This window comes from Trematomus bernacchii, unplaced genomic scaffold, assembly GCF_902827165.1.
Source record: "Trematomus bernacchii unplaced genomic scaffold, fTreBer1.1, whole genome shotgun sequence".
Taxonomy (NCBI): domain Eukaryota; kingdom Metazoa; phylum Chordata; class Actinopteri; order Perciformes; family Nototheniidae; genus Trematomus; species Trematomus bernacchii.
The window spans coordinates 16,791-44,546 of record NW_022987860.1 but is presented as its reverse complement, the minus strand read 5'-3'; the positions used below and the strand labels follow the sequence as shown (position 1 = coordinate 44,546).

The 27,756-nt window shown below is 46.8% G+C and overlaps 1 protein-coding gene, 1 long non-coding RNA gene and 1 other non-coding gene across 6 annotated transcripts; all 3 read left to right on the top strand.

Moving 5' to 3' along the window:
• The first annotated feature begins 1,101 nt into the window (after nt 1–1,101).
• Nucleotides 1,102–27,756, top strand: atg16l1 (ATG16 autophagy related 16-like 1 (S. cerevisiae)). Of its 4 annotated transcripts, none has more exons than XM_034113518.1 (21): nt 1,102–1,232; nt 2,358–2,453; nt 2,568–2,661; nt 2,899–2,986; nt 4,259–4,332; nt 4,486–4,555; nt 5,393–5,574; nt 7,214–7,279; nt 7,589–7,675; nt 7,756–7,815; nt 8,286–8,385; nt 10,312–10,417; nt 11,358–11,428; nt 11,568–11,639; nt 12,957–13,077; nt 22,434–22,539; nt 22,686–22,835; nt 25,251–25,298; nt 25,386–25,487; nt 26,878–26,997; nt 27,088–27,756. In XM_034113518.1, exons 2-20 carry the CDS (start codon nt 2,360–2,362, stop codon nt 26,969–26,971), a joined length of 1,785 nt encoding a protein of 594 aa, XP_033969409.1. In that variant the 5' UTR covers nt 1,102–1,232; nt 2,358–2,359; the 3' UTR covers nt 26,972–26,997; nt 27,088–27,756. The 4 variants fall into 4 exon arrangements, with proteins under 4 accessions (XP_033969409.1, XP_033969408.1, XP_033969407.1 ...); XM_034113517.1 differs by having other exon boundaries at nt 27,028–27,756; XM_034113516.1 differs by having other exon boundaries at nt 26,878–27,756.
• LOC117469142 lies at nt 4,677–4,938 on the top strand. Its single transcript, XR_004554564.1, has one exon.
• Nucleotides 22,251–22,433, top strand: LOC117469140. The gene is made up of 2 exons (XR_004554563.1): nt 22,251–22,291; nt 22,344–22,433. It is a non-coding gene; the product is annotated as an uncharacterized LOC117469140 (long non-coding RNA).

The window sequence follows — 27,756 nt, the reverse complement described above, 5'->3', positions numbered from 1 at the left end:
CTTAGGAGCTGTTGTTTTGGAGTATTCGAACGCAACCCAATACTCTGGAGCCGCAACTGCCGACCCGTATTGCGCATGCGCAGATCTAAGATCCAGTAGAAATGATAAAAAAGTAAAAGTCTGCTGCTTATTGTTCTACTAGGCCAACATAGAGTCAAAGAGTATATGAGAGTGAGAGTGTGTTCATTAATATATGTGGCAGTTTGGAGTAAGTCTATAGATGTGTGTGTGTGTGTGTGTTTCATGTATAGGCCTCTCACGATAATTCATTTTGTTGGATACATTTTCCCGGAGATTATTGCGATAATCGATAATATTGTCGGCACCGTTGTATGACCATTTTAGACCACTGACATAATGATAATATGTAATAATAATTCAAGTACATCCTTTCAAACTGCTAGTCACATCCTCATGTCAATGGAAATGTATCGAGGTCAGAAAAGTTATCGAGTTCATTTTTATTTATCGTACGATAAGTCAATGAATTGCTTATCGCGACAGGCACACAATAAAACAGTGGAAACAAACATGTTTGACTTTCATTAGTGAATGAAACTGTGTGCCCTTTATAGTCTGTGTCCATTATTGTGTATTTGTATATATTGTATATATATATCCTATATATATGCTAAGGTCCCGCTGCTGACACAATAGCAGTCATTTCATGCGCATATGTGTAATTAAACCGAATTAAACCCATGATATCAAAATCTCACTCCAGCCAGGTACCCAACGTTGGCAACCCTGATTATATGATTCTGTTTTCTTCAAGTTTGTATCTTCCTGGTCGAATGCACTTATTGTAAGTCGCTTTGGATAAAAGCGTCAGCTAAATGAAATGTAGTGTAGTGTAATGCTGACTGCAATGGGGATTGAACCTGTAACCCCCTGAACCGAACACCTACGGACAACCCACTACGTTACACGCTTCCATATATATATATATATTTATATATGTATATTATATGTATCTATCAATTTGAACTAAATGATCACTGATGTGCCTTTTTCTGATGTTGTTGAAAAATTGTGCAATAAAGTTGGAGAAAAAAACCAAAACGTAAACATGTCGTCATGACCAGGTGACTATCCCGGAAGTGTGTGTTTGAGCCAAAATGGCGGCGCGTTGCAGTGAGGAACCAGGATCCAGTTTCTTCCGTTTCTTCAGTTTCTTCAGTTTCCTCAGTTTCTGAGAGAGTCGCAGCGGGACGCCGGGGATCAGGCAGGAGGTCTCAGTTCACATTAAACACAGTTAGCATTATTCACCCGGTTAAAACGTTGTTGTTAGACATGTTGTTAGCTTAGCCGCTAACAACATGTCGAGTCACGGGTGTGTTGTCAACAGGTAAACAAACAGGTAAACAGCCGACATGCTGCCTATCATCTCACTGAGGTCATTTACCCACAGATTAGCAGGTTAGCATGTTAGCAGCCGGCTGTCTTCCTGTTTGTTGTTCCTTTAGCATCACATGCTAACAGAGGGAAGCTAACGGCTGTTTTTATTGCACAATATAAACCATTTATATTCAGGAAGATGAAGTTAACACTGTGTCTCTCTCTCTCTCTCTGTGTGTGTGTGTCTCTCTCTCTGTGTGTGTGTGTCTCTGTGTGTCTCTGTGTCTGTGTCTGTTTCTCTCTGTGTCTGTTTCTCTCTGTGTGTCTCTGTGTGTGTGTGTCTGTCTCTGTGTGTGTGTCTCTCTGTGTGTCTGTGTTTGTGTCTGTTTCTCTCTGTGTCTGTTTCTCTGTGTCTGTGTTTGTGTCTGTTTCTCTCTGTGTGTCTGTCTCTGTGTCTGTGTGTGTGTGTCTGTCTCTGTGTGTGTGTGTGTTTCTCTCTGTGTGTGTGTGTGTGTGTGTGTTTCTCTCTGTGTCTCTGTGTCTGTGTGTGTGTGTCTGTCTGTCTCTGTGTGTGTGTGTGTGTGTGTGTCTCTGTGTCTGTCTCTGTGTGTGTGTTTCTCTGTGTGTGTCTGTCTCTGTGTGTGTGTGTGTGTGTGTTTCTCTGTGTGTGTGTGTTTCTCTCTGTGTGTCTGTCTCTGTGTGTGTGTGTGTCTGTGTGTGTGTGTGTTTCTCTCTGTGTGTCTGTCTGTCTCTGTGTGTGTGTGTGTTTCTCTCTGTGTGTGTGTGTTTCTCTCTGTGTGTGTGTGTGTTTCTCTCTGTGTGTGTGTCTCTGTGTGTGTCTCTCTCTCTGTGTCTGTCTCTCTGTGTGTGTCTGTGTCTCTCTCTCTGTGTCTGTCTCTCTGTGTGTGTCTGTGTCTCTCTCTCTCTCTGTGTCTGTCTCTCTGTGTGTGTGTGTCTGTGTTTCTCTCTCTCTCTGTGTATGTGTGTGTCTCTCTGTGTGTGTGTGTGTGTGTGTGTAGGTATGGAGCAGTGTGTGTGGAGGAGACATGTCTCCGATCAGCTGAAGCAGAGAGACCGAGTCCAGAGACAAGCCTTCGAGGAGCTCATCCACCAGTGTGAGGACCTGTCTGTCTCTCACCTGTCTGTCTCTCTACCTTTCTGTCTCTCACATCTCTGTCTCTCACCTCTCTGTTTCTCACCTGTCTGTCTCTCACCTGTCTGTCCCTCAGATACTCGTCTCCTGGAGAAGTCAGACCTGCAGGCCGTCCTCTCTGAAAGATATCAGGCTGATAAATATGAGCTGCAGCGAGGACACGAGGGCGGGTGAGGACCCTGAGACATAGAATACATATAACATCATAAATATATGAACTGTAACCCTATTGGTCCCCTCAGGTCAGACAGCTTTAACCCTATTGGTCCCCTCAGGTCAGACAGCTTTAACCCTATTGGTCCCCTCAGGTCAGACAGCTTTAACCCTATTGGTCCCCTCAGGTCAGACAGCTTTAACCCTATTGGTCCCCTCAGGTCAGACGGGTCTAACCCTATTGGTCCCCTCAGGTCAGACGGGTCGCTGCAGCAGGAGGTGTCTCTGATGAGGATCAGACACCAGGAGGAGCTGACAGAGCTGCACAAGAAGAGAGGAGAGGTACTCACACACACTCACTCACACACTCACTCACTCACTCACTCACTCACACACACACACACTCACTCACTCACTCACTCACTCACTCACTCACTCACACACACACTCACTCACTCACTCACTCACTCACTCACTCTCTCACTCTCTCACTCACTCACTCACTCACTCACTCACTCACTCACTCACTCACTCACTCACTCACTCACTCACTCAGGCCCAATCCCAAACCACTCCCTCGACCCTACCCCTCCGTGACGGAGTGAACTCTGTCTGTAGCCTCACTCTCAGCTGAACGAAGTTCCCTCCATTAAGGGTTAGGGTATAAATACAGCGCAGCACATTGGGCCTCCCCTCTCTCCTCAGAAACAGGAAGTGCCGTAACTGAATGTAACAACGGTTTCAAATCAGCATCTCTTTGACCAAACATTTAAATTAATAACTCAAATAAAACTCCAAACATCTTTCATTGTGTTACTTTTTTGTAAAGCTCTATTAGTTTGAAACCTGATGTTTATAAGCTTCTTAGTTTTTGCAACAGTCTGTAAATATACACAACTTTATAATAAAATGCACACATTGACCTTTTTCTAGACTAAACACAGGTACGATCCTCAGTTAAAAACATATGAGGTTATCATGAGGTTGTTAACATCGCAGTTTATCACTGGATGTTTGGAACTGTTTGTTAACAGCGTGTTTCCTGACGGACACGCGGCGTGTTTCCTGACGGACACGCGGCGTGTTTCCTGACGGACACGCGGCGTGTTTCCTGACGGACACGCGGCGTGACTCCGGTCAGGTAGAGACCGGTCTCCAGTCAGCACCGATGCAGACTCGCTGTTTGAGGGCTTGATAGCCCACTCCCCCTCCACACTCGTTGGTTTGGAACAGCACTTAATGTGGCGGACCCTCCGCGCGAGCGCGCAAACGGAGGGGTAGTGGTAGGGTACAGGGGGCGGATTGGGCCTCACTCACACAGACCAGCCATAAGATAATATTTTCATTATATATCTATACTGTAGCTAATCTCTCTGTGTGTGTGTGTGTGTGTGTGTGTGTGTGTGTGTGTGTGTGTGTGTGTGTGTGTGTGTGTGTGTGTGTGTGTGTGTGTGTGTGTGTGTGTGTGTGTGTGTGTGTGTGTGTGTGTGTGTGTGTGTGTGTGTGTGTGTGTGTGTGTGTGTGTGTGTGTGTGTGTGTGTGTGTGTGTGTGTGTGTGTGTGTGTGTGTGTGTGTGTGTGTGTGTGTGTGTGTGTGTGTGTGTCCGTCCTGCAGCTGGCTCAGAATGTGATCGAACTGAACAACCAGATTCAACAGAAAGACAAGTTGATCCAGAGCAACGAGGCCAAGTAAGCACACACACACTCTCACACACTCACTCACTGGCACACACACACACTTGCACACACACTCTCACACACACACTTGCACACACACTCTCACACACACACTCACTCACTGGCACACACTTAAACACACTCTCAGACTGTGTGTGTGTGTAGGATGTTGCAGTACCAGCAGCAGATCTCCGGCCTGGAGGGGGACTGTCGGGACCTCAGGGGCCTCCTGCAGGTACGCAGAATAATACACCATGCCTACATTTCCCACAATGCAATACTAATACAGTAATATACCTGAGGGAACCCATGCCTACGTTTCCCACAATGCAACAGAGCAATGACGATCAGACGGGGGTCGGTGATGATAAGTAAAAGGTCTGATTTCCCACAATCCCCTCTGCCGGCCTCAGCTCCCAGCATGCTCTAGTGCTGCATGATGGTCCCAGCAGCTGCTGAGACAGGAAGTGACATCACAAACAGGATGTGACATCACAGCGAGTCTGTACAGAGATCCTGCAGGCGCCCAGTGATGATGTCATCCAACAGAACCAATCAGTATGCAGCGAGAGGCCGGGGGGGGGGTGGGGCATGATCTCCAGTTTTCAACCTGAGACCCCCAGACTGATGAACGTTTATTATTTAGCCTGGACATCTACAGAGACCCTTCCTCTCAAACAGATCAAACCGTCTCAATGCTCCAGGCGAGACCACAGATCTGTCCTCTTCTGGTTCACACTGATATTTATCATCCTGGAAATGTCAGAAATGGATTCAGCATCCTCAATAACCCCCGAAACCTCTAAGACACTGTCCAGATCTGCCAAGACATTAATTGTAGTCCAGATATAATGCTCATTAAGGCTAATTGATGCTCATGAATGCTAATTGATGCTAATTAAGGCTAATTGATGCTAATTGTGTAAATGTCCCATCACCTGAGCCCCTTCATCTCTATCTAACACTTTGGGGTCTCAACACCTCCAGCGTCAGGACTCTGAGCTGCAGACAGACTGTATGAACAAATGGACTTGTTTTATTATTAAAAGGTGTATTGTTGTTGTTTAATGAGGACCTGGAGCGAGCCAATCAGACGCTGAAGGACGAGTACGACGCCCTGCAGATCACCTTCTGCGCTCTGGAGGAGAAACTGAGGAAAACATCCGAAGACAATCAGGAGCTGGTCAGCCGCTGGATGGCCGAGAAGAGCCAGGAGGCCAACAAGCTGAACGCTGAGAACGAAAAGGACACCAGGTGAGACAGAGGGACACCAGGTGAGACAGAGGGACACCAGGTGAGGCAGAGAGACACCAGGTGAGACAGAGGGACACCAGGTGAGACAGAGGGACACCAGGTGAGGCAGAGGGGACACCAGGTGAGACAGAGGGACACCAGGTGAGGCAGAGGGACACCAGGTGAGACAGAGGGACACCAGGTGAGGCAGAGGGACACCAGGTGAGACAGAGGGACACCAGGTGAGACAGAGGGACACCAGGTGAGACAGAGGGACACCAGGTGAGACAGAGGGACACCAGGTGAGGCAGAGGGACACCAGGTGAGACAGAGGGACACCAGGTGAGACAGAGGGACACCAGGTGAGACAGAGGGACACCAGGTGAGACAGAGGGACACCAGGTGAGACAGAGGGACACCAGGTGAGACAGAGGGACACCAGGTGAGGCAGAGGGACACCAGGTGAGACAGAGGGACACCAGGTGAGACAGAGGGACACCAGGTGAGGCAGAGGGACACCAGGTGAGGCAGAGAGACACCAGGTGAGGCAGAGAGACACCAGGTGAGACAGAGGGACACCAGGTGAGACAGAGGGACACCAGGTGAGACAGAGGGACACCAGGTGAGACAGAGAAACACCAGGTGAGGCAGAGGGACACCAGGTGAGGCAGAGAGACACCAGGTGAGGCAGAGAAACACCAGGTGAGGCAGAGGGACACCAGGTGAGGCAGAGGGACACCAGGTGAGACAGAGGGACACCAGGTGAGACAGAGAGACACCAGGTGAGGCAGAGAGACACCAGGTGAGGCAGAGAAACACCAGGTGAGACAGAGGGACACCAGGTGAGGCAGAGGGACACCAGGTGAGACAGAGGGACACCAGGTGAGACAGAGGGACACCAGGTGAGGCAGAGGGACACCAGGTGAGGCAGAGGGACACCAGGTGAGGCAGAGGGACACCAGGTGAGACAGAGGGACATATATTTTTTAAATCCTCCGGAGCAGAGAGAGGAGCTGTGGATTATTGTTATTGTGTTTCTTAGGGTCAAACACACTAAACTCACAACTTCAAATGAAAGCGTTTAGTTTATTTAATAAACCAATTTGGTGCTATATATAAATATATTTAAAAAAAAAAAAGAACAATAATTCTTTTTTTTAACACCGCTAACGAAGCCCCGCGCCGCTCCAAGACAATAGGGGAAACACTGCACGGTATATATCACGATACACCATATATATCACATGCGCGATATATATCACGATACATGTTATATATCACAATGCACAATATATATCGCTATATTATGAAATGCCTTTCCATATATCACCAGTGTGAGGGTTTTTAAAACATGATTTATAGAGTAGTTTCGTCACGTTTGATATTGAGCATAAATGAGCATTTCCGTGTGTGTGTGTGTGTGTGTGTGTGTGTGTGTGTGTGTGTGTGTGTGTGTGTGTGTGTGTGTGTGTGTGTGTGTGTGTGTGTGTGTGTGTGTGTGTGTGTGTGTGTGTGTGTGTGTGTGTGTGTGTGTGTGTGTGTGTGTGTGTGTGTGTGTGTGTGTGTGTGTGTGTGTGTGTGTGTGTGTGTGTGTGTGTGTGTGTGTGTGTGTGTGTGTGTGTGTGTGTGTGTGTGTGTGTGTGTGTGTGTGCGTGTGTAGACGCAGACAGGCTAAGCTGCAGAAGGAGCTGGCCGACGCCGCCAAGGAGCCGCTGCCCATCGACCCGTCAGTATAAACATTATGTATAAATATAGGAGTCATACTGACTGACCCGTCATGTGACTGACACGTCACGTGACTGACTGACTCGTCATGTGACTGACACGTCACGTGACTGACTGACACGTCATGTGACTGACACGTCACGTGACTGACTGACTCGTCATGTGACTGACTCGTCATGTGACTGACACGTCATGTGACTGACTCGTCATGTGACTGACTCGTCATGTGACTGACACGTCATGTGACTGACACGTCACGTGACTGACTGACTCGTCATGTGACTGACTCGTCATGTGACTCTGTCCTCAGAGACGACGACATCGAGGTTCTGGCAGAGGAGGCTGGGAAGGGGGGGGGGGAGACGTCTCCCAGCAGGGCGCTCAGCAGGACCCCCAGGTGAGAGGGTTATATATCATATATTCATCAATATGTTTCATTTAAAGAGTTACTCTTAAGGTGTGTGTTTGTGTGTGCAGTAAGAAGACATCCCAGCCCCCCCCTGGTGGTCTGATGGACTCCATCTCCAACATCTTTGGGTGTGTGTGTGTTTCTAATGAGTGTGTGTGTGGTTCTACAGAGTGTGTGTGTGTGGTTCTAATTAGTGTGTGTGGTTCTACAGAGTGTGTGTGGTTCTACAGAGTGTGTGTGTGTTTCTAATGAGTGTGTGTGTGGTTCTACAGAGTGTGTGTGTGGTTCTAATGAGTGTGTGGTTCTACAGAGTGTGTGTGTGGTTCTAATGAGTGTGTGGTTCTACAGAGTGTGTGTGTGGTTCTAATGAGTGTGTGGTTCTAATGAGTGTGTGGTTCTACAGAGTGTGTGTGTGGTTCTAATGAGTGTGTGGTTCTAATGAGTGTGTGTGTAGTTCTACAGAGTGTGTGTGGTTCTGAGTGTGTGTGTGTTTCTAATGTGTGTGTGTAGTTCTAATGAGTGTGTGTGTGGTTCTAATGAGTGTGTGTGTGGTTCTACAGAGTGTGTGTGTGGTTCTAATGAGTGTGTGTGTGTTCAGGCGCAGAGCCCACCCCTACAGCTCCTCTCCTGAAGGATCAGAAGCTCCGTCAGGTGTGTGTGCTGAAGTCCGGGTCCCCACCACGGCCATACACGTGTTTGTGAGTATCAGAGTACACACTGCATTCAACTTTATTTAAACAGGCTGCAGTACAGAGCGCTTCAAAGGGTTTATGAAGACTCACTAGCCTCTTCAGGACTCTGATTGGATGATTTCCTGACTCTCCCTCTCTCTCTGATTGGATGATTTCCTGACTCCCTCTCTCTCTGATTGGATGATTTCCTGACTCTCTCTCTCTCTCTCTGATTGGATGATTTCCTGACTCTCTCTCTCTCTCTCTCTGATTGGATGATTTCCTGACTCTCTCTCTCTCTCTCTCTGATTGGATGATTTCCTGACTCCCTCTCTCTCTCTGATTGGATGATTTCCTGACTCCCTCTCTCTCTCTGATTGGATGATTTCCTGACTCTCTCTCTCTGATTGGATGATTTCCTGACTCTCTCTCTCTCTCTCTGATTGGATGATTTCCTGACTCTCTCTCTCTCTCTCTCTGATTGGATGATTTCCTGACTCCCTCTCTCTCTCTGATTGGATGATTTCCTGACTCTCTCTCTCTCTCTGATTGGATGATTTCCTGACTCTCTCTCTCTGATTGGATGATTTCCTGACTCCCTCTCTCTCTGATTGGATGATTTCCTGACCCCCTCTCTCTCTGATTGGATGATTTCCTGACTCCCTCTCTCTCTCTGATTGGATGATTTCCTGACTCCCTCTCTCTCTGATTGGATGATTTCCTGACTCTCTCTCTCTCTCTCTGATTGGATGATTTCCTGACTCTCTCTCTCTCTCTGATTGGATGATTTCCTGACTCCCTCTCTCTCTGATTGGATGATTTCCTGACTCCCTCTCTCTCTGATTGGATGATTTCCTGACTCTCCCTCTCTCTCTGATTGGATGATTTCCTGACCCCCTCTCTCTCTGATTGGATGATTTCCTGACTCCCTCTCTCTCTGATTGGATGATTTCCTGACTCTCCCTCTCTCTCTCTGATTGGATGATTTCCTGACTCTCTCTCTCTCTCTCTGATTGGATGATTTCCTGACTCCCTTTCTCTCTCTGATTGGATGATTTCCTGACTCCCTTTCTCTCTGATTGGATGATTTCCTGACTCCCTTTCTCTCTCTGATTGGATGATTTCCTGACTCTCTCTCTCTCTCTCTGATTGGATGATTTCCTGACTCTCTCTCTCTCTCTCTGATTGGATGATTTCCTGACTCCCTCTCTCTCTCTGATTGGATGATTTCCTGACTCTCTCTCTCTCTCTGATTGTATGATTTCCTGACTCCCTTTCTCTCTGATTGGATGATTTCCTGACTCTCTCTCTCTGATTGGATGATTTCCTGACTCCCTCTCTCTCTGATTGGATGATTTCCTGACCCCCTCTCTCTCTGATTGGATGATTTCCTGACTCCCTCTCTCTCTCTGATTGGATGATTTCCTGACTCCCTCTCTCTCTGATTGGATGATTTCCTGACTCTCTCTCTCTCTCTGATTGGATGATTTCCTGACTCTCTCTCTCTCTCTGATTGGATGATTTCCTGACTCCCTCTCTCTCTGATTGGATGATTTCCTGACCCCCTCTCTCTCTGATTGGATGATTTCCTGACTCCCTCTCTCTCTGATTGGATGATTTCCTGACTCTCCCTCTCTCTCTCTGATTGGATGATTTCCTGACTCTCTCTCTCTCTCTGATTGGATGATTTCCTGACTCCCTTTCTCTCTCTGATTGGATGATTTCCTGACTCTCTCTCTCTCTCTGATTGGATGATTTCCTGACTCCCTTTCTCTCTCTGATTGGATGATTTCCTGACTCTCTCTCTCTCTCTGATTGGATGATTTCCTGACTCTCTCTCTCTCTCTGATTGGATGATTTCCTGACTCCCTCTCTCTCTGATTGGATGATTTCCTGACTCCCTTTCTCTCTCTGATTGGATGATTTCCTGACTCCCTCTCTCTGATTGGTCAGGATGCTCATGACGGAGAGGTAAACGCTGTGAGCTTTAGTCCCGGCTCCCGTCTCCTAGCAACCGGAGGGATGGACCGCAAGGTGAAGCTGTGGGAGGTCGTCTCCGGTGAGTTCAGGGACCTCTGTTAAACTGTAAACTGTTCCCTTCAGGGACTGCTGTTAAACTGTAAACTGTGTGTTCAGGGACTGCTGTTAAACGGTGTGTTCAGGGACCTCTGTTAAACTGTGTTCAGGGACCTCTGTTAAACTGTGTTCAGGGACCTCTGTTAAACTGTAGACTGTGTGTTCAGGGACCTCTGTTAAATTGTAGACTGTGTGTTCAGGGACCTGTGTTAAACTGTAGACTATGTGTTCAGGGACCTCTGTTAAACTGTAGACTGTGTGTTCAGGGACCTCTGTTAAACTATAGACTATGTGTTGAGGGACCTCTGGTAAACTGCAAACTGTAAACGGTGTGTTCAGGGACCTCTGTTAAACTGTAAACTGTGTGTTTAGGGACCTCTGTTAAACTGTAAACTGTGTGTTTAGGGACCTCTGTTGAACTGTAGAAGGTGTGTTCAGGGACCTCTGTTAAACTGTAGATGGCGTGTTCAGGGACCTCTGTTAAATGGTAGACAGTGTGTTCAGGGACCTCTGTTAAACTGTAGACTGTGTGTTCAGGTACCTCTGTTAAACTGTAGACTGTGTGTTCAGGGATCTCTGTTAAACTGTTGACGGTGTGTTCAGGGACCTCTGTTAAACTGTAGATGGCGTGTTCAGGGACCTCTGTTAAACTGTAGACTGTGTGTTCAGGTACCTCTGTTAAACTGTAGACTGTGTGTTTCAGGGATCTCTGTTAAACTGTAGACTGTGTTCAGGGACCTGTTAAACTGTAAACTGTGTGTTTCAGGGACCCCTGTTAAACTGTAAACTGTGTGTTTCAGGGACCTCTGTTAAACTGTAGACGGTGTGTTCAGGGACCTCTGTTAAATGGTGTGTTCAGAGACCTCTGTTAAACTGTAGACGGTGTGTTCAGGGACCTCTGTTAAACTGTAGACTGTGTTCAGGTCGCTGTGAGCCGAAAGGTTCACTGACTGGCAGCAACGCGGGAATCACCAGCATCGAGTTCGACAGCGCAGTAAGTCTATCTGTTATTACACGGCTCTGTTGAATACTGGATTCTGATTGGTCGATTAGGATCCTCCAGAGGTTGTTAATACTTGATAACACTGCTGATTGGTTCTGGGGTTGTGATGTCATTCTCCAATGTTCTGCAGGGCTCCTTCCTGCTGGCGGCGTCCAATGACTTTGCGAGTCGTCTGTGGACCGTAGAGGACTCCCGTCTGAGAGTGAGTCCTTATGGTTCTCACCTGTTCTCACCTGTTCTCACCTGTTCTCGCCTGTATTCGCCTGACCTGTACTCGCCTGATCTCACCTGACCTGTACTCGCCTGTATTCACCTGACCTGTACTCGCCTGTATTCACCTGACCTGTACTCGCCTGTTCTCACCTGACCTGTACTCACCTGTACTCGCCTGTTCTCACCTGACCTGTACTCGCCTGTTCTCACCTGACCTGTACTCGCCTGTATTCACCTGACCTGTACTCGCCTGTATTCACCTGACCTGTACTCGCCTGTATTCTGACCTGTACTCCTGTTATCACCTGACCTGTACTCACCTGTACTCGCCTGTTCTCACCTGACCTGTACTCACCTGTACTCGCCTGTTCTCACCTGACCTGTACTCGCCTGACCTGTACTCTCCTGACCTGTACTCGCCTGTCCTCTCCTGACCTGTCCTGTACTCGCCTGGCCTGTCCTCTCCTGACCTGTTCTCACCTGACCTGTACTCGCCTGACCTGTCCTCTCCTGACCTGTACTCGCCTGTACTCGCCTGTCCTCTCCTGACCTGTACTCGCCTGTATTCACCTGACCTGTACTCGCCTGTATTCACCTGACCTGTACTCGCCTGTTCTCACCTGACCTGTACTCGCCTGTTCTCACCTGACCTGTACTCACCTGTACTCGCCTGTTCTCACCTGACCTGTACTCACCTGTACTCGCCTGTTCTCACCTGACCTGTACTCGCCTGACCTGTTCTCGTCTGACCTGTACTCGCCTGTTCTCACCTGACCTGTACTCGCCTGTCCTCTCCTGACCTGTACTCGCCTGACCTGTACTCGCCTGACCTGTACTCGCCTGTACACGCCTGTACTCGCCTGTTCTCACCTGACCTGTACTCGCCTGTCCTCTCCTGACCTGTACTCTCCTGACCTGTCCTCTCCTGACCTGTACTCGCCTGACCTGTACTCGCCTGTCCTCTCCTGACCTGTACTCGCCTGACCTGTACTCGCCTGTCCTCTCCTGACCTGTACTCGCCTGACCTGTCTTCTCCTGACCTGTCCTCTCCTGACCTGTCCTCTCCCGACCTGTCCTCTCCTGACCTGTACTCGCCTGACCTGTACTCGCCTGTACTCGCCTGTCCTCTCCTGACCTGTACTCGCCTGTACTCGCCTGACCTGTACTCGCCTGTCCTCTCCTGACCTGTACTCGCCTGTCCTCTCCTGACCTGTACTCGCCTGTACTCGCCTGACCTGTCCTGTACTCGCCTGTTCTCACTGTGTGTGTGTGTGTGTGTGTGTGTGTGTGTGTGTTTTTCCTCCAGCACACCCTGACCGGTCACAGTGGAAAGGTGCTGTCAGCTCGATTCCTATTGGACAACACTCGCATCGTCTCCGGGAGCTACGACCGTACCCTCAAACTGTGGGACCTCCGCAGCAAAGTCTGTACGTCTTTACCTGAGTCGACACTTTCTCTAGAGGGCTGAGTCGGCACTGTCTCTAGAGAGCCGAGTCGGCACTGTCTCTAGAGGGCCGAGTCGGCACTTTCTCTAGAGGGCCGAGTCGGCACTTTCTCTAGAGGGCCGAGTCGGCACTTTCTCTAGAGGGCCGAGTCGGCACTTTCTCTAGAGGGCCGAGTCGGCACTTTCTCTAGAGGGCCGAGTCGGCACTTTCTCTAGAGGGCCGAGTCGGCACTTTCTCTTGAGGGCCGAGTCGGCACTTTCTCTAGAGGCCTGAGTCGGCACTTTCTCTAGAGGGCTGAGTCGGCACTTTCTCTAGAGGGCTGAGTCAGCACCCCGAGTCAGCACTTTCTCTAGAGGGCTGAGTCTGCACTTTCTCTAGAGGCCTGAGTCAGCACTTTCTCTAGAGGGCTGAGTCAGCACTTTCTCTAGAGGGCTGAGTCAGCACCCTGAGTCAGCACTTTCTCTAGAGGCCTGAGTCAGCACTTTCTCTAGAGGCCTGAGTCAGCACTTTCTCTAGAGGGCTGAGTCTGCACTTTCTCTAGAGGGCTGAGTCAGCACTTAGTGTTCGTGGTGCTGAGTCATCACTTAGTGTTCGTGGTGCTGAGTCATCACTTAGTCTTCAGGGTACTGAGTCATCACTTAGTGTTCGTGGTGCTGAGTCATCACTTAGTGTTCGTGGTGCTGAGTCATCACTTAGTCTTCAGGGTACTGAGTCATCACTTCGTGTTCGTGGTGCTGAGTCATCACTTAGTCTTCAGGGTACTGAGTCATCACTCAGTGTTCAGGGTGCTGAGTCATCACTTAGTGTTCAGGTTGCTGAGTCATCACTCAGTGTTCAGGTTGCTGAGTCATCACTTAGTGTTCAGGGTGCTGAGTCATCACTTAATGTTCAGGGTGCTGAGTCATCACTTAGTGTTCAGGGTGCTGAGTCATCACTTAGTGTTCAGGGTGCTGAGTCATCACTTAGTGTTCAGGGTGCTGAGTCATCACTCAGTGTTCAGGGTACTGAGTCATCACTTAGTGTTCGTGGTGCTGAGTCATCACTCAGTGTTCGTGGTGCTGAGTCATCACTTAGTGTTCAGGGTGCTGAGTCATCACTTAGTGTTCAGGGTGCTGAGTCATCACTTAGTGTTCAGGGTGCTGAGTCATCACTTAGTCTTCAGGGTACTGAGTCATCGCTTAGTGTTCAGGGTGCTGAGTCATCACTTAGTGTTCAGGTTGCTGAGTCATCACTCAGTGTTCAGGGTGCTGAGTCATCACTTAATGTTCAGGGGTAGGCTGAGTCATCACTTAGTGTTCAGGGTGCTGAGTCATCACTTAGTGTTCAGGGTGCTGAGTCATCACTTAGTGTTCAGGGTGCTGAGTCATCACTTAGTGTTCAGGGTGCTGAGTCATCACTCAGTGTTCAGGGTGCTGAGTCATCACTTAATGTTCAGGGTGCTGAGTCATCACTTAGTGTTCAGGGTGCTGAGTCATCACTTAGTGTTCAGGGTGCTGAGTCATCACTTAGTGTTCAGGGTGCTGAGTCATCACTCAGTGTTCAGGGTACTGAGTCATCACTCAGTGTTCAGGGTACTGAGTCATCACTCAGTGTTCAGGGTACTGAGTCATCACTTAGCAGTGTGAGAAAAAGTTTTTAGAGAGTACTTGTCCGAATACATTTTTCACTTGTCCAGAATGGACAAAAATTGGGGCCACAGGAATCTTCTTCTTCGCCATCGTATTTACATTTTCCCACGGATTTTACGACACTGCTAACGTAAGTGAGCGGTAAGATTTTACTGCATCACACATAGGGTTGGGTATAGTTTGGATTTTAACGATTCTGGTTCTGCTTTTCGATTCCGGTTATTTTCGGTTCTCGATTCCGGTTCTTTGAGAGGGTAAAAATAAGTCCCATGACAAACTGGGAGAAAAATATATTTATGAAAACATTAAGTCAAATCTGTATTCCTATTTACAAATCACTTCATACTGTTTCATTTCTTACGGTTATTGAATAAAATTATATAAAAATAATGTCTGCATTGTTTTAGTTAGTTCTATGTGGTGCAGTTTGAGAATGTACAATTGGCCCAGTCTCCTCTGATGTTACACTGCAACCTGCCTGTGAGACAGAGTCCAACCACACATGTCCAACACATAGGCCTATAATAATAATAACACATTATATTTAATAGCCTATAGGCCTAGCGCTTTTCTACAACTCAAAGACGCTTACACATGTCCTGCAACACACATGCTGCAGCTGCTCACTGTTGTAAAAGTAAATAAATAGTATTTTCATTTCAATAATGTACTTTCTATACCCTGCTTCATAAACAATACTGACATCTCTGTGCTCCTCCGAGTCTAGGGGTCGGGGGATGTGAGGACAGCGCGAGGACACAGACAGGGAGGCTGATTTAATTCATAAAGGACATTTTATTAACAACATAGGAGCTAAAACGCTTCATAAGCTTCATTACGTGTTAGAGTAAGAACATAAGAAAGTTTGACAAAGATTAGGCTGTTATTTGTTCCTACTCGGAACCGAGTTTTGCTTCCCAACCCTGCCACTGTGCTACACGTCCCGCCCCCCCCCCCCCCCCCCCCCCCCCCCCCCCCCCCCATTTAACAGTACAGAAAGCGGGGAGATGCATTTCCTGAATCGACAAGCAGAACCGAAACTAACATTTCTAAACGAACAATGGCGGACACGGACAATTTGCGAACGAGTTCTGCCTTTTGTAAACTGAGTTTATCTATAATTTGTCAATAAATGAGGGCGAAAAACGTCACTTGTCCGCCGGACAAGTCAATTGAAAGATCTACTTGTCCGATATTGTAAATAACACGTCCCGGATGGTGGGACGTGTGCTTTTTCGCACACTGCTTAGTGTTCAGGGTGCTGAGTCATCAATTAGTGTTCAGGTTGCTGAATCATGTTTCCTCTGAGTCATGTTTCTCTCTGAGTCCATGTTTTCGTCTGAGTCATGCTGAGTCATGTTTCTCTGAGTCATGCTGGAGTCATGTTTTCTCTGTAGTCCATGCTGAGTCCATGTTTTCTCTGAGTTCATGCTGAGTCATGTTTTGCTCTCTGAGTCATGTTTCCTTCCTCCTCTGAGCTCAGGTTTTCTGTCTCTCATGAGGTCATGTTTTCTCTGAGTCATGGTTTCCTCTGAGTCCATGTTTCCTCTCTGAGTCATGTTTCCCTCTGAGTCATGTTTTCTCTCTGAGTCATGTTTTCCCTCTGATGTCAGTTTCCTCTGAGTCATATTTTCTCTCTGAGTCATGTTTCCTCTGAGTCATGTTTCTCTCTGAGTCATGTTTCTCTCTGAGTCATGTTTTCCTCGAGTCATGTTTTTCTCTCTGAGTCATGTGTTTCTCTGAGTCATGCTGAGTCATGTTTTCTCTGAGTCATGCTGAGTCATGTTTTCTCTGAGTCATGCTGAGTCATGTTTTCTCTCTGAGTCATGTTTTCTCTGAGTCATGTTTCCTCTGAGTCATGTTTTCTCTCTGAGTCATGTTTTCTCTGAGTCATGCTGGAGTCATGTTTTCTCTGATTCCATGTTTTCTCTCTGAGTCATGTTTTCTCTGAGTCATGTTTTCTCTCTGAGTCATGCTGAGTCATGTTTTCTCTGAGTCATGCTGAGTCATGTTTTCTCTGAGTCATGCTGAGTCATGTTTCTCTCTGAGTCATGTTTTCTCTCTGAGTCATGTTTCCTCTCTGAGTCATGCTGAGTCATGTTTTCTCTCTGAGTCATGCTGAGTCATGTTTCTCTCTGAGTCATGCTGAGTCATGTGTTTCTCTCTGAGTCATGCTGAGTCATGTTTTCTCTGAGTCATGCTGAGTCATGTCTTCTCTGAGTCATGTTTTCTCTGAGTCATGTTTTCTCTGAGTCATGTTATTCTCTGATCAGGTTTTCTCTGAGTCATGTTTTCTGAGTCATGTTTCTCTGAGTTCATGATGAGTCATGTTTCCTCTGAGTCATGGTTTCTCTGAGTCAGTTTTCTCTGAGTCATGTTTTCTCTGAGTCATGTTTTTTCTCTGAGTCATGTTTTCTCTGAGTCATGTTCTGAGTCCTGTTTCCTCTGAGTCATGTTTCCTCTGAGTCATGTTTTCTCTCTGAGTCATGTTTTCTCTCTGAGTCATGTTTTCTCTCTGAGTCATGTTTTCTCTCTGAGTCATGTTTTCATCTGAGTCATGTTTTTCTCTGAGTCATGCTGAGTCATGTTTTCTCTGAGTCATGCTGAGTCATGTTTCCTCTGAGTCATGTTTCTCTCCGAGTCATGTTTCCTCTGAGTCATGTTTTCTCTGAGTCATGCTGAGTCATGTTTCCTCTGAGTCATGTTTTCTCTCTGAGTCATGTTTCCTCTGAGTCATTTTCTCTCTGAGTCATGTTTTCTATGAGTCATGTTTCTCTGAGTCATGTTTTCTCTGAGCATGTTTCCTCTGAGTCATGTTTTTCTCTCTGAGTCTATGCTGAGTCATGTTTTCTCTGAGTCATGCTGAGTCATGTTTTCTCTGAGTCATGTTTTCTCTGAGTCATGCTGAGTCATGTTCTCTCTGAGTCATGTTTTCTCTCCGAGTCATGTTTTCTCTCTGAGTCATGTTTCCTCGAGTCATGTTTTCTCTGAGTCATGTTTTCTCTGAGTCATGCTGAGTCATGTTTCCTCTGAGTCATGTTCTCTCTGAGTTCATGTTTCCTCTGAGTCATGTTTTATCTGAGTCATGCTGAGTCATGTTTTCCTCTGAGTCAATGTTTTCTCTGAGTCATGTTTTCTCTGAGTCATGCTGAGTCATGTTTTCTCTCTGAGTCATGCTGAGTCATGTTTCCTCTGAGTCATGCTGAGTCATGTTTTCTCTGAGTCATGCTGAGTCATGTTTTCTCTCTGAGTCATGTTTTCTCTGAGTCATGTTCCTCTGAGTCATGTTTTCTCTCTGAGTCATGTTTCCTCTGAGTCATGTTTTCTCTCTGAGGTCATGTTTTCTCTGAGTCATGTTTTCTCTCTGAGTCATGCTGAGTATGTTTCTCTGAGTCATGTTTTCTCTCTGAGTCATTGCTGAGTCATGTTTTCTCTGAGTCATGCTGAGTCATGTTTTCTCTGAGTCATGCTGAGTCATGTTTTTCTCTCTGAGTCATGTTTTCTCTCTGAGTCATGTTTCCTCTGAGTCATGTTTTCTCTCTGAGTCATGCTGAGTCATGTTTTCTCTTCTGAGTCATGCTGAGTCATTGTTTCTCTGAGTCATGTTTCTCTGAGTCATGTTTTCTCTCTGAGTCATGTTTTCTCTCTGAGTCATGTTTTCTCTGAGTCATGTTTTCTCTCTGGTCATGCTGAGTCATGTTCCTCTGAGTCATGTTTTCTCTCTGAGTCATGTTTTCTCTCTGAGTCATGTTTCTCTCTGAGTCATGTTCCTCTGAGTCATGTTTTCTCTGAGTCATGTTTTCTCTCTAGTCATGTTTTCTCTCTGAGTCATGTTTTCTCTCTGAGTCATGTTTCTCTCCGAGTCATGTTTCCTCTGAGTCATGTTTTCTCTGAGTCATGCTGAGTCATGTTTCCTCTGAGTCCATGTTTTCTCTCTGAGTCATGTTTCCTCTGAGTCATGTTTCTCTCTGAGTCATGTTTTCTCTGAGTCATGTTTTCTCTGAGTCATTTTTCTCTGAGTCATGTTTCCTCTGAGTCATGTTTTCTCTCTGAGTCATGCTGAGTCATGTTTTATCTGAGTCATGCTGAGTCATGTTTCCTCTGAGTCATGCTGAGTCATGTTTTCTGCTCTGAGTCATGCTGAGTCATGTTTCTCTGAGTCATGTTTTCTCTGAGTCATGTTTTCTCTCTGAGTCATGTTTCCTCTGAGTCATGTTTTCTCTGAGTCATGTTTTCTCTGAGTCATGCTGAGTCATGTTTCCTCTGAGTCATGTCTCCTCTGAGTCATGTTTCCTCTGAGTCATGTTTTCTCGAGGTCATGTTTCTCTCTGAGTCATGTTTCCTCTGAGTCATGTTTTATCTGAGTCATGTTTTCTCTGATTCATGCTGAGTCATGTTTCCTCTGAGTCATGTTTCTCTGAGTCATGTTTTCTCTGAGTCATTGCTGAGTCATGTTTCTCTCTGAGTCATGCTGAGTCATGTTTCCTCTGAGTCATGCTGAGTCATGTTTTCTCTGTAGTCATGCTGAGTCATGTTTTCTCTGAGTCATGCTGAGTCATGTTTTCTCTTGAGTCATGCTGAGTCATGTTTCTCTCTGAGTCATGTTTTCTCTGAGTCATTGTTTCCTCTGAGTCATGTTTTCTCTCTGAGTCATGTTTCCTCTGAGTTCATGTATTCTCTGAGTCATGTTTTCTCTGAGTCATGTTTTCTCTCTGAGTCATGCTGAGTCATGTTTCTCTGAGTCATGTTTTCTCTCTGAGTCATGCTGAGTCATGTTTTCTCTGAGTCATGCTGAGTCATGTTTTCTCTCTGAGTCATGTTTTCTCTGAGTCATGTTTCCTCTGAGTCATGTTTTCTCTCGAGTCATGCTGAGTCATGTTTTCTTCTGAGTCATGCTGAGTCATGTTTTCTCTGAGTCATGTTTCCTCTGAGTCATGTTTCTCTCTGAGTCATGTTTTCTCTCTGAGTCATGTTTCTCTGAGTCATGTTTTCTCTGAGTCATGTTTACTCTGAGTCATGCTGAGTCATGTTTTCCTCTGAGTCATGTTTCTCGAGTCATGTTTTCTCTGAGTCATGTTTCCTCTGAGTCATGTTTCTCTCTGAGTCATGTTTTCTCTCTGAGTCATGTTCCTCTGAGTCATGTTTTCTCTGAGTCATGTTTCCTCTGAGTCATGTTTTCTCTCGAGTCATGCTGAGTCATGTTTCCTGAGTCATGTTTCTCTCTGAGTCATGTTTCTCTCTGAGTCATGTTTCCTCTGAGTCATGTTTTCTCTGAGTCATGTTTTCTCTCTTGAGTCATGTTTCTCTGAGTCATGTTTTCTCTCTGAGTCATTTTCTCTGAGTTCATGTTTCCTCTGAGTCATGTTTTCTCTCTGAGTCATGCTGAGTCATGTTTTCTCTGAGTCATGCTGAGTTATGTTTCCTCTGAGTCATGTTTTCTCTCTGAGTCATGTTTTCTCTCTGAGTCATGTTTCCTCTGAGTCATGTTTTCTCTGAGTCATGCTGAGTCATGTTTCTCTCTGAGTCATGTTTTCTCTGAGTCATGTTTCCTCTGAGTCATGTTTTCTCTCTGAGTCATGTTTCCTCTGAGTCATGTTTTCTCTCTGAGTCATGTTTTCTCTGAGTCATGCTGAGTCATGTTTTCTCTCTGAGTCATGTTTCTCTGAGTCATGTTTCCTCTGAGTCATGTTTCTCTCTGAGTCATGTTTCTCTCTGAGTCATGCTGAGTCATGTTTTCTCTCTGAGTCATGCTGAGTCATGTTTTCTCTGAGTCATGCTGAGTCATGTTTCCTCTGAGTCATGTTTTCTCTCTGAGTCATGTTTTCTCTCTGAGTCATGTTTCCTCTGAGTCATGTTTTCTCTCTGAGTCATGCTGAGTCATGCTGAGTCATGTTTCCTCTGAGTCATGTTTTCTCTCTGAGTCATGTTTTCTCTCTGAGTCATGTTTCCTCTGAGTCATGTTTTCTCTCTGAGTCATGTTTTCTCTCTGAGTCATGTTTTCTCTCTGAGTCATGTTTTCTCTGAGTCATGTTTCCTCTGAGTCATGTTTTCTCTCTGAGTCATGCTGAGTCATGTTTCCTCTGAGTCATGTTTTCTCTCTGAGTCATGCTGAGTCATGTTTCCTCTGAGTCATGTTTCCTATGAGTCATGTTTTCTCTCTGAGTCATGCTGAGTTATGTTTCCTCTGAGTCATGCTGAGTCATGTTTTCTCTGAGTCATGTTTTCTCTCTGAGTCATGTTTTCTCTCTGAGTCATGTTTCCTCTGAGTCATGTTTCTCTCTGAGTCATGCTGAGTCATGGTCTTTCTCTGAGTCATGTTTTCTCTCTGAGTCATGTTTTTCTCTCTGAGTCATGTTTCCTCTGAGTCATGAGTCATGTTTTCTCTGAGTCATGTTTTCTCTCTGAGTCATGCTGAGTCATGTTTTCTCTGAGTCATGCTGAGTCATGTTTCCTCTGAGTCATGTTTCTCTGAGTCATGTTTCATCGAGTCATGTTTTCTCTCCGAGTCACTGTTTTCTCTCTGAGTCATGTTTTCCTCTGAGTCATGTTTTCTCTGAGTCATGCTGAGTAATGTTTCCTCTGAGTCATGTTCTCTATGAGTCATGTTCTCTCTGAGTCATGTTTCCCTCTGAGTTCATGTTTTCTCTGAGTCATGCTGAGTCATGTTTCTCTGAGTCATGTTTTCTCTGAGTCATGTTTTCTCTGAGTCATGTTTTCTCTGAGTCATGCTGAGTCATTGTTTTCTCTCTGAGGTCATTGCTGAGTCATGTTTTCCTCTGAGTCATGTTTCCTCTGAGTCATGTTTCTCTGAGTCATGTTTCTATCTGAGTCATGTTTTCTCTCTGAGTCATGCTGAGTCATGTTTCCTCTGAGTCATGTTTTCTCTCTGAGTCATGTTTTCTCTGAGTCATGCTGAGTCATGTTTCCTCTGAGTCATGTTTTCTCTCTGAGTCATGCTGAGTCATGTTTCCTCTGAGTCATGTTTTCTCTCTGAGTCATGTTTTCTCTGAGTAGTCATGCTGAGTCATGTTTCCTCTGAGTCATGTTTTCTCTGAGTCATGTTTTCTCTGAGTCATGTTTCTCTGAGTCATGCTGAGTCATGTTTCCTCTGAGCCATGTTTTCTCTGAGTCATGTTTTCTCTCTGAGTCATGTTTTCTCTCTTGAGTCATGTTTTCTCTGAGTCATGTTTTCTCTGAGTCATGCTGAGTCATGTTTCCTCTGAGCCATGTTTTCTCTGAGTCATGTTTTCTCTCTGAGTCATGTTTTCTCTCTTGAGTCATGTTTTCTCTGAGTCATGTTTTCTCTGAGTCATGTTTTCTTCTCTTGAGTCATGTTTTTCTCTCTTGAGTCATGTTTTCTCTGAGTCATGTTTTCTCTCTTGAGTCATGTTTTCTCTGAGTCATGCTGAGTCATGTTTCCTCTGAGTCATGCTGAGTCATGTTTTCTCTGAGTCATGCTGAGTCAGGTTTTCTCTGAGTCATGCTGAGTCATGTTTTCTCTGAGTCATGCTGAGTCATGTTTTCTCTCAGTCATGTTTTCTCTGAGTCATATTTTCTCTCTGAGTCATGTTTTCTCTGAGTCATGCTGAGTCATGTTTTCTCTGAGTCATGCTGAGTCAGGTTTTCTCTGAGTCATGCTGAGTCATGTTTTCTCTGAGTCATGCTGAGTCAGGTTTTCTCTGAGTCATGCTGAGACATGTTTTCTCACAGGTATGAAGACAGTGTTTGCCGGCTCCAGCTGTAACGACATCGTCTGCACGGAGCAGTGTGTGATGAGCGGACACTTCGACAAGAAGGTCCGATTCTGGGACATCAGGTACTCATTATTCAATTTTCTAAAATATCTCAAACCTCATCTCGAGCCAGGTTTGCTTTTTTCTATATTTAACATGTTAGCTCATTTGTTACCTGCTATGTCACTTTGCTGTAACACTGTAAATGTGTGTGTGTGTGTGTGTGTAGGGCAGAGAGCATGGTGCAGGAGCTCCAGCTCCAGGGTCGGGTCACGTCTCTGGATCTGAACCACGACCGCACGGAGCTGCTCAGCTGCTCCAGAGACGACCTGCTGACCATCATCGACCTGAGGACCGTCAGCGTGAGACACACACTCAGGTAACACACACTCAGGTAACACAGTTACACACACACAGTTAACACACACACAGTTAACACCAGGCCATCAGGCCACCGGGAGGTTTCAGCTCAGACTGAGAGGCTCTAATAACTACAGCTCAGACTGAGAGGCTCTGATAACTACAGCTCAGTCTGAGAGGCTCTTGATAACTACAGCTCAGACTGAGAGGCTCTGATAACTTACAGCTCAGGCTGAGAGGCTCTGATAACTACAGCTCAGGCTGAGAGGCTCTGATAACTACAGCTCAGACTGAGAGGCTCTGATAGCTACAGCTCAGACTGAGAGAGATAACTACAGCTCAGACTGAGAGGCTCTGATAAATACAGCTCAGGCTGAGAGGCTCTGATAACTACAGCTCAGGCTGAGAGGCTCTGATAACTACAGCTCAGACAGAGACTCTGATAGCTACAGCTCAGACTGAGAGAGATAACTACAGCTCAGACTGAGAGGCTCTGATAACTACAGCTCAGACTGAGAGGCTCTGATAACTACAGCTCAGACTGAGAGGCTCTGATAACTACAGCTCAGACTGAGAGAGATAACTACAGCTCAGACTGAGAGGCTCTGATAACAACAGCTCAGACTGAGAGGCTCTGATAACTACAGCTCAGACTGAGAGGCTCTGATAACTACAGCTCAGACTGAGAGGCTCTGATTAATACAGTTCAGACTGAGAGGCTCTGATAACTACAGCTCAGGCTGAGAGAGATAACTACAGCTCAGAGTGAGAGGCTCTGATAACTACAGCTCAGGCTGAGAGGCTCTGATAACTACAGCTCAGACTGAGAGGCTCTGATAACTACAGCTCAGACTGAGAGGCTCTGATAACTACAGCTCAGACTGAGAGACTCTGATAGCTACAGCTCAGGCTGAGAGGCTCTGATAACTACAGCTCAGGCTGAGAGGCTCTGATAGCTACAGCTCAGGCTGAGAGGCTCTGATAGCTACAGCTCAGGCTGAGAGGCTCTGATAGCTACAGCTCAGGCTGAAGAGATAACTACAGCTCAGGCTGAGACTCTGATACTACAGCTCAGACGAGGCTCTGATAATACAGCTCAGGACTGAGAGGCTCGATAATACAGTTCAGGACTGAGGCTCTGATAACTACAGCTCAGGCTGAGAGGCTCTGATACTACAGTTCAGGACTGAGAGGCTCTGATAGCTACAGCTCAGGCTGAGAGAGATAACTACAGCTCAGGCTGAGAGGCTCTGATAAACTACAGCTCAGACTGAGAGGCTCTGATAACTACAGCTCAGACTGAGAGGCTCTTGATTAATACCAGTTCAGACTAAGAGGCTCTGATTAACTACAGCTCAGACTGAGGAGCTCTGATAACTACAGCTCAGGCTGAGGCTCTGATAACTACAGCTCAGGCTGAGAGGCTCTGATAACTACAGCTCAGACTGAGAGACTCTGATAACTACAGCTCAGACTGAGAGGCTCTGATTAATACAGCTTCAGACTGAGAGGCTCTGATAACTACAGCTCAGACTGAGAGGCTCTGATAACTACAGCTCAGACTGAGAGGCTTCTGATAACTACAGCTCAGACTGAGAGGCTCTGATAAACTACAGCTCAGACTGAGAGACTCTGATAACTACAGCTCAGACTGAGAGGCTCTGATAACTACAGCTCAGACTGAGAGGACTCTGATAACTACAGCTCAGACTGAGAGACTCTGATAACTACAGCTCAGACTGAAGAGACTCTGATAACACACAGCTCAGACTGAGAGGCTCTGATAACCTACAGCTCAGACTGAGAGGCTCTGATAACTACAGCTCAGACTGAGAGGCTCTGATACCAGTCAGACTGAGCTCGAGCTACAGCTCAGACTGAGAGGCTCTGATAACTACAGCTCAGGCCTGAGAGGCTCTGATAACTACAGCTCAGACTGAGAGGCTCTGATAACTACAGCTCAGACTGAGAGGCTCTGATAACTACAGCTCAGGCTGAGAGGCTCTGATAACTACAGCTCAGACTGAGAGGCTCTGATAGCTACAGCTCAGACTGAGAGGCTCTGATAGCTACAGCTCAGACTGAGAGACTCTGATAGCTACAGCTCAGACTGAGAGGCTCTGATAACTACAGCTCAGACTGAGAGACTGATAACTCAGGTAACACACACACACACACACACACACACACACACACACACAGGTAACACACACACACAGGTAACACACACACTCAGGTAACACACTAAGGTAACACACACACTCAGGTAACACACACACACACACACACACACCACACACACCCCACACACACACACACACACAGGTAACACACCACACACACACACACACACCACACACACAGGTAACACACACTCACAGATATAATATATATATGTTTATGTGTGTATTAATAATAATGTGTGTGTGTGTAGCGCTCAGGGCTTCAAGTGTGGAGCAGACTGGACCAGAGTGACCTTCAGGTGAGTCACCTGTCCTGATGATGTCATCACTCATCTCTCATTTAACTGTGTGTGTGGTAATGTAATAATGTGTGTATTTGTGTGTAGTCCTGACGGCTGCTACGTGGCGGGGGGGTCAGCAGACGGCGCTCTCTACATCTGGAACGTCCTGACGGGGAAGGTGGAGCGGACTCTGGACCGGAGCCACAGGTGAGACCTGGAGTCATGTGACCCTGGAGTCATGTGACCTCACACAGGAAGCTCTACAGCCTTCACAATAACAGTCCATATCAATACATATATAAATATGATATATACATATGAACATTAAAGGTCTGTTATAGGCATTTATTATAGCTCTCAGATAATAAGGACATGTCTCTGAAGTGTCCTGCTCCAGACCCCAAAACAGATCCTTGTAGCCCCCCCCCCTCTCTTCCAGCCTGTTACTAAGGACATGTCTCTGAAGTGTCCTGCCTCCAGACCCCAAACAGATCCTTGTAGCCCCCCCCCCCTCTCTTCCAGCTGTTACTAAGGACATGTCTCTGAAGTGTCCTGCTCCAAACCCCAAACAGATCCTTGTAGCCCCCCCCCCTCTCTTCCAGCTGTTACTAAGGACATGTCTCTGAAGTGTCCTGCTCCAGACCCCAAACAGACCCTTGTAGCCCCCCCCCCTCTCTCCCAGCTGTTACTAAGGACATTATTATATCATAACTTAGTACTTTTTTTTAATGCATGTAGAGAAGACATCACTTTGAGAGTCTCCTGACACACCGGGGACACATGGTGATGTAGAGAAGACATCACTTAGAGAGTCTCCTGACACACCGGGGACACATGGTGATGTAGAGAAGACATCACTTTAGAGAGTCTCCTGACACACCGGGGACACATGGTGATGTAGAGAAGACATCACTTAGTGAGTCTCCTGACACACCGGGGACACATGGTGATGTAGAGAAGACATCACTTAGTGAGTCTCCTGACACACCGGGGACCACATGGTGATGTAGAGAGACATCACTTAGTGAGTCTCCTGACACACCGGGGACACATGGTGATGTAGAGAAGACATCACTTAGAGAGTCTCCTGACACACCGGGGACACATGGTGATGTAGAGAACACATCACTTAGTGAGTCTCCTGACACAACGGGGGACACATGGTGATGTAGAGAAGACATCACTTTGAGAGTCTCCTGACACACCGGGGACACATGGTGATGTAGAGAAGACATCACTTTGAGAGTCTCCTGACACACCGGGGACACATGGTGATGTAGAGAAGACATCACTTAGTGAGTCTCCTGACACACCGGGGGACACATGGTGATGTAGAGAAGACATCACTTAGTGAGTCTCCTGACACACCGGGGACACATGGTGATGTAGAGAAAGACATCACTTTGAGAGTCTCCTGACACACCGGAGACACATGGTGATGTAGAGAAGACATCACTTTGAGAGTCTCCTGACACACCGGGGACACATGGTGATGTCGAGAAGAGACATCAGAGTGACTTTTGCATAATAAGGGACTTTTCATATAAACATTATTATATCTGCTGAATCGCTGTTTCCTGTTTCCTGTTTCCTGCAGCTCTGCCATCAACTCGGTGTCCTGGTCGCCGTCAGGAGCGTACGTGGTCAGCGTGGAGAAGAGCAGCAAGGCCATCCTGTGGTCCGACATGTGAGGGGGGCCGCTAACGTTAGCATGGAGGAAGCTAGGGCCGCTAACGTTAGCATGGAGGAAGCTAGGGGCGCTAACGTTAGCATGGAGGAAGCTAGGGGCGCGAACGTTAGCATGGAGGAAGCTAGGGCCGCTAACGTTAGCATGGAGGAACCCAGGGCCGCTAACGTTAGCATGGAGGAACCCAGGGCCGCTAACGTTAGCATGGAGGAACCCAGGTGCGCTAACGTTAGCATGGAGGAACCCAGGGCCCGCTAACGTTAGCATGGAGGAACCCAGGGCCCGCTAACGTTAGCAGGGAAGAAGAAACCAGGGGTGCTAACGTTAGCAGGGAAGAAACCAGGGGCGCTAACGTTAGCGGAGCGTAGAGGGAAGAAGCTGATGGACACTAACATTTTCAGAGACAATTCAAGGGTTGCTAAAGCTAGCAAAGAGGAGCGAAAAGAGGCCTAATGGAGACAATGTGATGGACACTAAAGGAACCAAGAGATGCTAACGTACGCTTACGTTGGAGAAGAGGAACTGAGAGACGCTAACGTTAGCGCAGAGGAGTAGCGGGACGTTACCCCCTTAGCCACGGCCTCGTTGATGGACGCTAAACGTTAGCTGTGGTCGTTGATGGACGCTCAACGTTTAGCTGTGGTCGTTGATGGACGCTAAACGTTAGCTGTGGTCGTTGATGGACGCTCACGTTAGCTGTGGTCGTTGATGGAGGACGCTAAACGTTAGCCGCGGTCGTTGTGAGCACGAGTGTGTTGCTGAAACATTAAAACTGTTTTTTTGTTTAAA

Excerpts from the sequence above, each read along its gene's own strand:
- atg16l1 (XM_034113518.1), top strand. The coding sequence starts at position 2,360 with ATGGAGCAGTGTGTGTGGAGGAGACATGTCTCCGATCAGCTGAAGCAG. Across the intron at positions 7,816-8,285 it reads TCCATCTCCAACATCTTTGG|GCGCAGAGCCCACCCCTACA; the intron begins GTGTGTGTGTGT and ends GTGTGTGTTCAG. Across the intron at positions 22,836-25,250 it reads AGCGTGAGACACACACTCAG|CGCTCAGGGCTTCAAGTGTG; the intron begins GTAACACACACT and ends GTGTGTGTGTAG.